The 13,992-nt window shown below is 43.7% G+C and overlaps 1 protein-coding gene across 1 annotated transcript in view; it reads left to right on the top strand.

The window, feature by feature from the left end:
• Positions 1–13,992, top strand: part of LOC126494580 (cytochrome P450 2B2-like) — a 54,865-nt gene that overhangs the window by 9,864 nt on the left and 31,009 nt on the right. Inside the window, exons 3-5 of the mRNA XM_050132012.1 lie at positions 1,407–1,569; positions 1,704–1,853; positions 3,615–3,775. Coding sequence (XP_049987969.1) covers positions 1,407–1,569; positions 1,704–1,853; positions 3,615–3,775 — 474 coding nt within the window. The remainder of the gene's footprint in view (positions 1–1,406; positions 1,570–1,703; positions 1,854–3,614; positions 3,776–13,992) is intronic.

Genomic DNA, 13,992 nt, shown 5'->3' with positions numbered 1-13,992 from the left:
TCCATCCATCCATCCATCCACCCATCCACCCACCCTCTATCTATTTTCATCATCATCATTTTGTGTGTGTTTGTGTGTCTGATATCTGAAGAAGCTAGAGGACGTCAAATCCCACGAAGCTGGCATTACAGGCAGGTGTTAGCTATCTGACATGGGAGTTGGGACTAAACTCTGCAATAAAGACAGTTCTCTTAACCACTGAGCCACCTCTCCAGCTCCAACTATTAAATTTTGAGATAAGATATGATTGAAGTGGGTCATCTCTCAACAAGCACACCTCAATAAATTTGAAAGGAGAACAGATTCTTATCATTGATGTGCAGACCAGCTAACATCAAGACTGGTTCCTGTCTCAGCCCCTTGTAGTCACTGCCTTCCCACTATCCTGACATACCATCAACCACACCTGGGTTTCAACATCAGTTATGTGCAGCAGATGGAATCAAAGCTTGCTTTTGTGTCAACATTGAGTTGGTTAAATTTCATCTACATTGTTGATCTCGTCTGAGAATTCTTAGTTCATTGTTGCATAAGAATCAGTAGTGTGACCCCCACCTAAAAACACAAACACGTCAACATCCAACATGTATAGAGCTTTATCTTGGCATTGTCCCCAAACAACACTGGGCACTGACCGTTTTCATGGCCTTTCATTTCTATTAGCTGCAGTGCAATCTAGAGAGAGGAAAGGTTACAAGAAGAAGGGGGTGTTGTTTGCAAACTCCTCACCATGCGCCTCAAGGGCTCTCAGCACTGCAGGGTTGTCATGTTCCTGGGACCAGTTCCCTGTAGATGCCCTGATGGTTGCATGGCCAGGCATTTTTCCAAGTGTCCATACTGCAGTCATGACTCACATTCAGGACCACTACTAGGTGACTATCACTTTCCTTCCCACGTAACCCAGTGGGTGGGTCAGGGCCGTTCTCAGTGAATGTTGTCAGGAGGCATTGGGCAGCCTTGGTGACAGAAAGCATGGTTCTTGATTGAGAGTCCAGAGATAAACAGCCAGTCTGAAGACTATGGGCACGTAACTACATGTTTATCTCCATCCATATCTATATCTATCCTTTTTTTTTGATAGGGTCATATGCAGCTAAAGTTGTCTTCAATTTGGATGTGTAGCCAAGGATAACTATTGATTCTCTGGTCTCTGTCCCCCTAGTTTAGTTCCAGGATTATAAACAAGTGTTGCCCTGTCTTTGTACTACAGTGCTGGTGTACTGATTAGGAAATCCAACCAATCAGTGCAGACCCTAAATGTCTGGTGAATTAACCCTTCACCTCCTAGGTCCTCAAAGGCAAGGGTGGCCAGGGGAGGGGTACCTATTTACTAATCATTGTGTGTTTCACAGTGTAACAATGTCTGCACTGACTAACCACAATCCTGGTATGATTATCCTTGGCAGCTTCGAGAAAAATACGGAGACGTGTTCACAGTGCACCTGGGACCGAGGCCCGTGGTCATGCTGTGTGGGACAGAGGCCATAAGGGAGGCTCTGGTGGACCAAGCTGAGGCTTTTTCTGGCCGGGGGACAGTGGCTGTGGTTGAGCCAGTTGTGCAGGGATATGGTGAGACATGGGACCGGATGGAGTGGAGGATGTGGTCCAGGAAGTTGTGTGAGAAGTGGAGCCTGAGCTGTGGGGACGGACTCAGGCTATTTGACCTTCTGTTGTAACCCATCAAGTTTTGCCTATGTTCTTAGGTGTCATCTTTGCCAATGGGGAACGCTGGAAGACCCTTCGACGATTCTCTCTGTCCACCATGAGAGACTTTGGGATGGGGAAGAGGAGTGTGGAGGAGCGGATTCAGGAGGAGGCCCGATATCTGGTGGAGGAGCTGCGGAAATCCCAGGGTGAGCCCCAGAGAATGGACAGAAAGGAAGACGGTGACACAGGGACCTGAGTGCATAGCCTAAGAAAGAGAAAGAGTTTAGAAAAACAGACATACAGACAGACAACAGACAGACACACAATGTTTGGGGAGAATAAGATAAGGGCAGAGGTGGGAAAACAAGGGCAGGGATAGGATTGTCAGACATATTGTGTCTAAAATAACTCAGAAATATGCACTGACCATAGTGGTCAATTCTCTTCAGAAAATCAATCTGTGATTTAATTTTCTGTCATCTAAATATGACTGGTGCACACTAGTCCTCTCCAAGCTCCAAAGGTGAGGCAAGATGGTCATATGTTCAAGGCCAGTCCTGTCTATGTTTTCAGGTCCTGTCTTACAATGTGGCTTTGGCTGGTTGTAGAGCTTCTAGCACCATATGAGTGGGCATGGTCCTGCATGTTTGTAATCCCTGCACATCAGCGGTAAAGTCAGGAGGCTGAGAGTTCCAAGGTCCTCTTCTATTGCACATAGAGTTCAAAGCCACTTTGACTCAACCATTGTAGTTGCTCCCTATCCCTGCCTTCTACCCTCACGGTCTTATCAAAGACAAATGTGGAATCTAGATCCAAGGGAAGGGAGCAGGAGGACCTGCAGACATGGTCTAAGCAGGGAACTGTGTTTTCTTCCTTGTGAATGTGCTGGTGAGCAGAGTGGACACAGAGGCTCATGAGAGTTTGACTTTGGCAGAACTCAAAAGAACCCTGGGCAATTTAAGGTTTGATATATCAAGGGCACATCGGTGACAAGACCATTGTTTGCACCTCCACTTCTTTACACAGGGTATTTTCATCTTTTATTGACCTTTCTCAGGAGATCTGAGATGTCAGTGCTGAGGGGGAGGGAAGAAAGTTGCAGAGGCTGAGAAGAATGAACTGGAAAAAGAAGTGAGAGATGGAAGGACCCAGAGGAAAAGAAGTGAGCCCCAAGGCTGAGAGTGAAGCTCTTGAGCCCCAGGGAAGGATCCACACAGGATCAGAGACCACAGACAAGCCAGCCCAGGGTGAAGGGCAACAGTGGCCCCAATACTGTTAGACTGACAAAAGCTCTCTAACCACCAGGGTCCATGACTGATCCTGGCACACAAAGCAGCAGGGGCTGATGGCTTCTGGAACACCACAGAGCTCAGAAGAGAAAGGAAAGATGGAGGAAATCAGAGAAGGGATGGAGGAAGTCAGAGACGGGATGGAGGAAGTCAGAGAAGGGATGGAGAAAGACAGAGAAGGGATGGAAATAGTCAGAGTAGGGAGGGATGGAGGAAGACTGGAGGATGCGCATGGACTGTGCGGGACTTGGAAATTCACACAGCCATCCCTGAACCCTTCTCTGCACCATTCCCTCCAGGGAGAGTTAGTTATCAGTTCAGAGTCAGGATGCTGTCCTAGGAGGAGGAGCAGTGTGGAGACTGACTACACACACTCCACCTCTCGGTCCCAGCATCCTAACTCCAGTCATGATTAGCTGAGTTCCCTTGGTGAAGGTACCTCCCCTTCTATATATAAGAATAGTACCTCATAATCTCTATACTACTGAGGGGAGTTAAATAAAAGGTTTCGTGCATCTCTGAGTGCAGACTCATATGGGCATCTTATGTGCAAATGTGGTAGCAGCTGTTCCTGTTCATTGAGCGGTGAGGGAGGGGTTCAGCTTTACAGAGATGGGGCCGAAGGCAAATGTTCCCTGGTTCTATATCCCCTGTCTCTTGTCCTGCATCCTCCTCCAGGTGCACTCTTGGACCCCACCTTCCTCTTCCAGTGCATCACAGCTAACATCATCTGCTCCATTGTCTTTGGACAGCGCTTTGATTACAAAGACCGCCAGTTCCTGCGCCTGCTGGACCTGTTCTATCAGACCTTCTCACTCATCAGCTCATTCTCCAGCCAGGTCAGTAGGTGGGAAGAGAGGAGCATCCAAGACAGTGGAAAGAAGACAATGCTAGGTGGGTAAAAAAAGGAGTCTCTTAGGGCTGAAGGAAGACAGAGACAACTTCGAGAGGCAAAGAGGTTGCGAGCAGGTGGGAGATAGTGTGGGGAGCAGGGCAGAGATGTAAATGCAGAAATACAGAGTCATTCACACCTGCACGAAATGGTGATGTGGGTGCTGCAGCTGTAACTCTGAGGGTAGAGGACTTGGTTTTCATGCATGAGGTCCTCATTGCATTTCCTGGGTGTGGTGGCACACCACTCATGCAATTCCAGAACGTGGAGGCAGGAAGATGATAAATTCAGGGTGATCCTTTGCTATACTGAGTTTAAGGCCACTCAGGCAAGAATGGGACCTTGTATGCATAAGCAAATTAAAACACACAATGACAATTCAGCACAGGGATTGGGAGAGAGAGCAGAGGAGAGGAAAATGGAGGCACAGAGTGCAAGGCCAGGGTGAGAGGCAGGTTTAGAGAGAAAGCTCAGAGCATGCATGCGTGTAAAGTGTATACATATGAGAGAGATGTGTATATTTGTGTGTGCATTTTGTGCACATATCCCTTTGACATGGGCACATAGGGGTATGAGGTGGTTTGAGTGATATTGGCCCACAGAGAGTAGTGTATTTGCATGCTTGAAGATCTGTTTGCAAGGATTATGCTTTGTGTCCTCATTGGAGAAGATGTGTTGCTAGGGGTGAACTTTGAATTTCCAAATCCCATGCAAGGCCAGTGGTCTCTCTTGTTTTATCAGTCTGTCTGTATACCACGGTGTTGATATCAGACACATGCTTTTCTTCGTGGATATCATGATGTCATCTCTCCGGCCCATGCCTGTCTGCATGGGTATCATGATGTAGGCTCACAGACACATGCCCTTCTGCATATACATCATTATGCCAGTCCTTAGGCACTTGTCTGTCTACATGGATGTCACGATGAAAGCTCTCAGGTACATGCCAGGCCTGTCTGCTTCCTGCCATGATGATAATAGACTAACTTCTGATACTGTAGGCAAGCCCTCAAAAATGCTTTTTTTTGTAAGAGTTGCCTTGGCTATGGTATCTCTTCTCTGGGTATGGTGCAGCAATAGAACACTAAGAGCACTTCCACTTCCTGTGATCTAAAAGCTCAAGAGAACCTCCAGGGTCCTTCTTTCTTGCAGGTGTTTGAGCTCTTCTCTGGTTTCTTGAAGTACTTTCCTGGTGCCCACAAGCAAATCTTCAAAAAAGCTCAAGAAATCCTTGACTACATCGGCCACAGTGTGGAGAAGCATAGGGCAACCTTGGACCCCAACAATCCAAGAGACTTCATCGATACCTACCTAATACGCATGGAGAAGGTAAGTCCTGCGTGAATGAGAGGGGATGGCTGAGAGTGAAGGCTGAAGGTATGAGCTGAGGAAAAGAGGGCAGAGGATGGGGAGGAGAGACAGGAAATGGAGAGAGTGTGATGCAGAAGTGTCTGGCAAATGATGAAAATGAAAGGAAGAGAAAATGTGATAGGGAGAAGGAAGGGTGGGGAAGAAATAGGGCAAGGGACAAAAAGCAGGAAAGACCACAGAAGAAGAAAGAGCATGGAAGACAAACCATGCTAAACTACCAGAGAGCACAGTAGAGAGAGAAGACAGAACAGACAGAGATCAAGCAATATTATTAAGGACTGAGAAATGCCATGTGATTCATATAATGTGAGACAGAAGAACAGTTCCCAGGATGTGTGTGCATCTTTCTGAAAGGCTCCAGTCACCCCTGACCCTCCTCTCTCCCATCTGGAACCAGGAGAAGTCCAACCAACACACGGAGTTCCATCACCAGAACCTCATGATCTCCGTGCTGTCTCTCTTCTTTGCTGGCACCGAGACCAGCAGCACCACGCTCCGCTATGGCTTCCTACTCATGCTCAAATACCCCCATGTTGCAGGTGAACCACAGATGGCCAGTTGTGGAATCTTCTAGCTCCCTATGGGCTGGGAATTTCGTGTGGATGAGAGAGCCATGGACCTCTTATATCTGGAGCACTGAAGGCTTTGGCCTAATTCTAAACTAGGGCATTGCTGTGGATGGTGCATGAATGAACACTCAGCTGGCCTGTTTTCCATTGTTTCCACCTATCAATTAATGGTTGATCCACTCATCCTTCTGTGTGTCCATCCATCCATCCATCCATCCATCCATCCATCCATTCCTCCATCCATCCATTCAACCATCCATCCATCCTTCCCTCCTTCTTTCCTTCTGTCTTTACATCCTTCTATTCACTCGTCTTTCTCTTCATCCACCTCTTTATCTGTTTACCCATTCTGTTCATTTCCCATCCATCTATTATCCATCCAACCCATTATTCACCCTGCTACACAACTATTTACCCTCTCCTGTATTCCTCTGCCCATTTTCTCTATATCCAGAGACTATTGATCCTTGATTCTTTCATCTCTGTGTCGCCTAAGGGCACATATTTCAATCATTTATCTGGATGAATCAGCCTGTGAGTTTTATTCTTTGATCAGATCTAGTTGAGTGGGCTATCTATCATTGATTCACTGGTCATTCCTTAATCCTACTAACTGACATTTGAATCCACCCTTCATGTGTCCATCCATTCCTCCATGTATCCATTTAATAACTCACTCATTTATCTGTGCTTTATTCATCATGCAACAACCCACCTGTTTATTCCTATATTTTCTCATTTATTCATTTACATATTTGCTTGATTTTTGGTTAGTTGGACTCATTGATTTATTTGTCTATGAACCATTTGTTGACTCATTAATTGGTTAATACAGTGAGTGAGAAGTGGAATATGGACATCCAGTTTTGCTTTGCTCATTTTACTCACCCAGCAATCTTTCCTTTAGTAACCAACTCATCCATTGCTTGGCTGACTTACAACTCACATTCTAAGAATCTGAAATCTATGTGATGTTGTGATTTTGTCTGCTGCAGTTCATGTGTGGAGGTGGGAGGACAACTTTGTGCAGTTGGGTCTCTCCTGTACATTCACACGGGTTCTGATGTCAAAGCCAGGCTGTCAGAATGGAAATCAATGCATTTGCTGACTGAGCCATTTTATTGGCTAAAATATTCACCAAAGTATTCATATTTAGTACTTAATTATACATAGATTAATTTATTTTTTTATTCCTGAGGATATAGCCTCAGGTTATTAGTCTGGATTTTTAGAATTGTTTTTAGTAGTGTGCATTGTTGTTTTGTCTGCATATATGTCTGTGTGAGGGGGTCGGATTCCCTGGACCTGGAGTCACAGTGTGAGTTGCCTTGTGCGTGCTAGGGATTGAACCCCGGTCCTCTGAATGACCGACTTGTGCTCTTAACCATTGAGATATCTCTCCAGCTCCCTGAATTTTAAAATATAAATTCCATTCAAAGATGTGTGTGTGTGTGTGTTATGCTGGACCACAGATTATATCATTATATTTCAAATATGGAGAATTCTTACCATCTCTTTCCAGCCTTCCTTCAGACTGATAGGTAAAAAAAAGCCCTATGCTGTGTGTTTTCCTTTTCTTTCTGTTATGAGGAAGGCTGGAGCTTTGGAGAGAGTCTCTAACATTGGCATGGCTGGAGAGAAGCTCAGGTGTGCGTGCCCAGAGTGCTCTGTGTCTTTCTCAGCAGAGTCTCCTGGCTCTGCACTGTTCCTAAGCTATTGGCTCACAGAAAACAGGGTCGCTGTGCATTGCTTCTGTATAGGGACGGACATTCTATGTTGTCTCCCTTTCTGTGCAGAGAAAGTCCAAAAGGAGATCGATCAGGTGATCGGCTCACACCGCCCACCAACCCTTGATGACCGCAACAAAATGCCTTACACTGATGCGGTCATCCACGAGATTCAGAGATTTGCAGATCTTGTTCCAATTGGAGTGCCGCACAAAGTCACCAAAGACACTTTGTTCCGAGGGTACCTACTCCCCAAGGTGAGACCAGCTGTGATTCCACATCTCTATGCCTTGGTCATCCTCCACTCTTTCCGTGACCACCCTCGGCCTGTTTGTGGTTTCCCAGCATTCTGTGGTTCCCTAAGGATGTCTGCCTATGGGAGCCAGGTATGCTAATATCATTGCCTCTCACAATGTCTTCTAGAACACTGAAGTGTACACTATCCTGAGTGCAGCTCTCCATGACCCACGGTACTTTGAACAACCAGATGCCTTCAATCCTGACCACTTCCTGGATGCCAATGGGGCTCTGAAGAAAAATGAAGCTTTTATGCCTTTCTCTATAGGTGAGAGGGACCTGTGCTTCCTTTCCCAGACACTAGAGGGCAGGCTCACCCTCCAAGATACACCACTGGGTTCATGATTACTTACTGCTATTCTGGCTGCCAAATTTGCCTGAACCATCACTTTCAACCTGGTTCCTGCCCCTGAGGGACTATTGACTTAAGGAGCATTCTACTGAGGAGGATTTTGGAGAACTATTTAAAAGCCTTTAAACTCGAGCAATTAATTTTCTTTCCAATTTCATTTTTAGGGGAAAATCTTTTTAAACGAGTGAATATATTTGTCTTTATGTGTGACTAAATGCCTAACAGAAGAGTGTGAAGGATGTTCACAGAGAACAAAATGGATTAAATGCACAAGGTCTTTCCTGCCCCAGCCAACAATAAACAACAGATTAATTAATAGAGATGATGGGAGCACAGATATTCCCAGTTCAGGATGTCCAAGATAATTTTAAAGCCAATGTAGTAATTTCCACATAAGTCCTCAAAAGAGCAGAAGACAGTTTCCCCACCATAGAAATTGCAGTGATGAAAATCCGTCAATTCTTTCTGCATCAAAGCCATCCAGAGTGTTCCTCTTCCTGTTAGACTTCTGCTATTGTTCTTTTTCCTCTTTTATTAAGAATAGATTCTTTCCTCATATAATATATACTGATTACAGTTTTCCCTTCCCTCTACTCCTCAGAGTCTCCCCTGGATCCACTCCTTTCTGTCTCTCATTAGGAAAGAACAGGCTTCTAAGAGATACAACCAAATATAACAAACAAGACACCAGATTAAACAAAAACCATCACATCGAAGCTGTACAGTGCAAACCAACAGAAGGAGTAGAGCCCAAGAGAAGGCACTGGAACCAGAGACCCACTCATCCGCACACTCAGGAATCCATGGAAACACTAAACTGAAAGCTTTAAGATAAGCACAGAGGACCTGGTGCAGACCTGAGCAGGCCCTGTGCCTGCTGCCTCAGTCTGAGTTCATATGAGCTTTGCTCAGTTGGTTCAGAGTCTTGTTCTCTTGGTGTCCTGCATCCCCTCTGACTCTTAACTTCTTTTTGCATCCTCTGCCTCTGGGTGCTCTGAGCTCTGAGGGGAGGGTTTTGAGAAAGACATTCCATTTAGAGCTCTGTGTTCCAAGGTTTCTCTCTCTGTGAAATGTCTGGCTCTGACACTCTGAATNTCGGCCTGTTTGTGGTTTCCCAGCATTCTGTGGTTCCCTAAGGATGTCTGCCTATGGGAGCCAGGTATGCTAATATCATTGCCTCTCACAATGTCTTCTAGAACACTGAAGTGTACACTATCCTGAGTGCAGCTCTCCATGACCCACGGTACTTTGAACAACCAGATGCCTTCAATCCTGACCACTTCCTGGATGCCAATGGGGCTCTGAAGAAAAATGAAGCTTTTATGCCTTTCTCTATAGGTGAGAGGGACCTGTGCTTCCTTTCCCAGACACTAGAGGGCAGGCTCACCCTCCAAGATACACCACTGGGTTCATGATTACTTACTGCTATTCTGGCTGCCAAATTTGCCTGAACCATCACTTTCAACCTGGTTCCTGCCCCTGAGGGACTATTGACTTAAGGAGCATTCTACTGAGGAGGATTTTGGAGAACTATTTAAAAGCCTTTAAACTCGAGCAATTAATTTTCTTTCCAATTTCATTTTTAGGGGAAAATCTTTTTAAACGAGTGAATATATTTGTCTTTATGTGTGACTAAATGCCTAACAGAAGAGTGTGAAGGATGTTCACAGAGAACAAAATGGATTAAATGCACAAGGTCTTTCCTGCCCCAGCCAACAATAAACAACAGATTAATTAATAGAGATGATGGGAGCACAGATATTCCCAGGTCAGGATGTCCAAGATAATTTTAAAGCCAATGTAGTAATTTCCACATAAGTCCTCAAAAGAGCAGAAGACAGTTTCCCCACCATAGAAATTGCAGTGATGAAAATCCGTCAATTCTTTCTCAGTTGCATCAAAGCCATCCAGAGTGTTCCTCTTCCTGTTAGACTTCTGCTATTGTTCTTTTTCCTCTTTTATTAAGAATAGATTCTTTCCTCATATAATATATACTGATTACAGTTTTCCCTTCCCTCTACTCCTCAGAGTCTCCCCTGGATCCACTCCTTTCTGTCTCTCATTAGGAAAGAACAGGCTTCTAAGAGATACAACCAAATATAACAAACAAGACACCAGATTAAACAAAAACCATCACATCGAAGCTGTACAGTGCAAACCAACAGAAGGAGTAGAGCCCAAGAGAAGGCACTGGAACCAGAGACCCACTCATCCGCACACTCAGGAATCCATGGAAACACTAAACTGAAAGCTTTAAGATAAGCACAGAGGACCTGGTGCAGACCTGAGCAGGCCCTGTGCCTGCTGCCTCAGTCTGAGTTCATATGAGCTTTGCTCAGTTGGTTCAGAGTCTTGTTCTCTTGGTGTCCTGCATCCCCTCTGACTCTTAACTTCTTTTTGCATCCTCTGCCTCTGGGTGCTCTGAGCTCTTAGGGGAGGGTTTTGAGAAAGACATTCCATTTAGAGCTCTGTGTTCCAAGGTTTCTCTCTCTGTGAAATGTCTGGCTCTGACACTCTGAATCTGTTCCCATCTGCTGCAGGGGGAAGCTTCTCTGATAATGGCTTAATAAGGAGGGATCTGATCTATGAGTGTAGCAGAATATCTTCAGGGGTCATTTTGTTGTTATTTTTTTTTCAGACCTTATAGAATATGGTTTTGTCCTATGTCTCTGAGCTAGTTAGTCTCTGGCTCTTGGCCACCAAAACAGTGTCACATATTCAAAGCAGACACTGATTGAATAGTTACTCTTACAATGTGCCACAATTCAGCCTTAGCATATCCGGTAGACAAGACAGCATTGTTCATCAAATGTTTTGTCCCTGGGTTGATGTAGATACTTCTCTTTTAGTAGCCTGTAGAATACCTTCCCATATCTATGACACTAGAATTTGGGGGTGAATCTTCTAGTAGGCACAAAATCAACATCTCCAAGTTCAATGTGCGATGTGGGTGTTGTCTTCAGCAATAGACCTTGCTGTCAGTTTGTGGAGTCAACCTACTGTCTTGACAACAGCCTTGGATTATTTGTGGTTCCCCATGGGACCCCTTTGGCCAACAATTAATTGAATGTAACCCATCCTGGTACTAGAAGCTTTGTATACTGACAGTATCTGACCAGTTGGAGCTATGTCTCTCTCATTTATTTGATCAGATCAAATTCATTCAGATCGTCTTCATATAGTTTAGGAAGTTTCTACTACAGTAGGTTTTTACACCAGCACCCAATCTGTCAATTCTAACTGACTCTCCTCACATTCTATTTCTCAAGCCAAATCTCCTCCCACCTGATTCTCCCATTCTTGTCCCCTCTGATGCCTCTAGTCTACCCATGAACTCTATTCTATTTTTCTCTCCCAGAAACATCCATGTCTTCCTCCTAGTCCTCTTGTCTGTATATAACCCTTCTGGGTCTATGGATTGTAGATTGGTTATCATTTATTTTATGTCTAATATCTAAATATATGTGACTACAAACCCTGTTTATCTTTCTGGGTCTGGGTTGCCTCACTCAGGATTTTTTTCTAGTTCCACTCATTTGCCTGAACATTTCATGATGCCCTTTTAAAAAACATTCTAATAATACTTTGTATAAATGTATCACATCTTCTTTATCTTTCTGTTGAGGAACATGTAGTTTATTTCCAATTCTGGCTACTATAAATAGAGTAACAATGAACATGTTTGAGCAAGTGTTTGTGCGGTAGGATTAAGTGTTCTTTGGGTATATGTCTAAGATTGGTATAGTTGGGTCTAGAAGTAGATCGATTCCTAACTTTCTGGGGAACTGCCACACTGATTTCCATAGTGACTGTGTACATTTGTACTCCTAGCAGCAATGAAGAAGTGTTCCCCTTGCTCCACATTCTCGACAGCATGAGCTGTCACTGTGTTACTGATCTTTGTCATTCTGATAGGTAAAGATAGACTCTCAAAGTCAATTTGATTTACATTTCCCTGATGGTTAAGTGTATTTAACATTAAGTGTTTCTTATTCATTTGAATTTATTCCATTGAGAATTCTGTTTATATCTCTACCCCATTTTAAATTAGGTTTCATTTTTTTAAATCTAATTTCTTGAGTTTGATATATAATTTAGATATTAATCCTGTACTGGATGTGAATCGCTAAAAAAAAAATCTTTCCTTTTCTATAGGCTGCAACTTTGTCCAAATGATGGTGTCCTTTGCCTTGCCAAAGCTTTGCAGTTTCATGAGATCCCATTTACGAACTGTTGTGCTATTGGTGCTCTGTTCAGGAAGTTGGCATCTGTACCAATGAGATCAAGGCTGCTCCCCACTTTCTTTTCTGTTAGTTTCAGTGTATCTGGGTTTATTTATTTATTTGGGTTTGTTTTTCATTTTTGAAGACAGGGTTCTCTGTGAAACAATCTTGGCTGTCCTGGAACTCACTTGATTACCAGTCTGGCCTTGAACTCATAGAGATCCACCTGCCTCTGCCCACTGAGTGCTGTTATTAAAGGCGCGTGCCACCAGTGGTTTTATGTTGAGGATTTTGATCCATTTCAAGTTGAGTTTTGTGCAGGATAGTATGGATCTATTTGCATCCTTCTACATTCAGCTATCCAACTTGACTAGCACCATTTGTTGAGGCTGCTGTCCGTGATTTTCAGTTTTTTCTTGCTTCTTTATTGAAGCTCACTTCAGCTCTCATCCTTCCGGTCCAAACCCAGCTTCTGAGCTTCTGAGGCTGGCTCCTCCCCCTGAGATGCTCAAAACCAACCCTACAGGATATTTAAGACCTGGACCCTAACCTGCCATGAGATTTCTCTCCTGCATTCGTTCCCCAAGAATCACCAGGGAGTTAATATGCTTTGCTTATTAAACTTGGTCTTATTAATTTGGCTTGATTGGGTTACTGTGTCAGCAGAGAGACTTAATATCGGGGTATGGAAACCTTACACATAAGTATGTGATTTATGTCTTAGTCTTCAATTTGATTTCATTGATCAATATGTCTTTTATGACAATATCATGCTGTAAAACTCCTACAGCTCTGTAGTAAAAGTTGAAATAAAAAATGGTGAGACCTCAAGAAATTCTTTTATTGTTCAGAATTGTTAGCAATCCTGTATGTTGTTGTTTTTGTTATGTATGTGTGTGTTTCTCTATGAGGCTGAGAACTGTCTTTAAAGATCTATGACAAATTTCCTTGGAATTTTAGTGGGGATAGGATTGAATCTGTAGATTTCATTTGGAAGGATGGTTGTTTTTACTATGCTAATTCTACTGATTCATCTGCATAGGAGATCTTTCCATCTTCTCCAATTCTTTCTTCAAAGACTTGAAGTTTTTATTGCACAAGCCTTTCACTTGCTTGGTTAGAGTTACCCCAGAATATTTATATTATTCTCTGTTCATTTCAGGATCCCATCTTTTAATTGGGTTATTTAGAATTTTAATGCCTTGTTTCTTGAGTTCTTTATTTATTTTGGAGATCAGTCCTTTGTCTGATGTGGGGTTGGTGAAGATCTTCTCCCATTCAGTAGGTTCCCCTTTTTGTCTTAATGACAGTGTCCACGCTTTACAGAAGCTTCTCAGTTTCAGGAGGTCCCATTTATTTATTGTTGCTTTCATAGTCTGTGCTACTGGAATTATACGTATGGTATCTTAAAGTTGTCTTGATTTGCATTTCCCTGATCGCTAAGGAAGTTGAGCATGACCTTAGGTGTCTTTTGGCCATTTGAACTTCTTCTGTTGAGAGATCTCTGTTCAGCTCAGTGCCCCATTTTATAATTGGGTTGATTAGCCTTTTACAGTCTAGTTTCTTGAGTTCTTTATATATTTTGGAGATCAGACCTTTGTCAGTTGCGGGGTTGGTGAAGATCT

This window comes from Alexandromys fortis, unplaced genomic scaffold (genome assembly GCF_014885135.2).
Source record: "Alexandromys fortis isolate MF-2015 unplaced genomic scaffold, M_Fortis_MF-2015_v1.1 scaffold_394, whole genome shotgun sequence".
NCBI lineage: Eukaryota > Metazoa > Chordata > Mammalia > Rodentia > Cricetidae > Alexandromys > Alexandromys fortis.
Note: the sequence above shows the minus strand (reverse complement) of the source record. Positions and strands in the feature narration are given on the sequence as shown.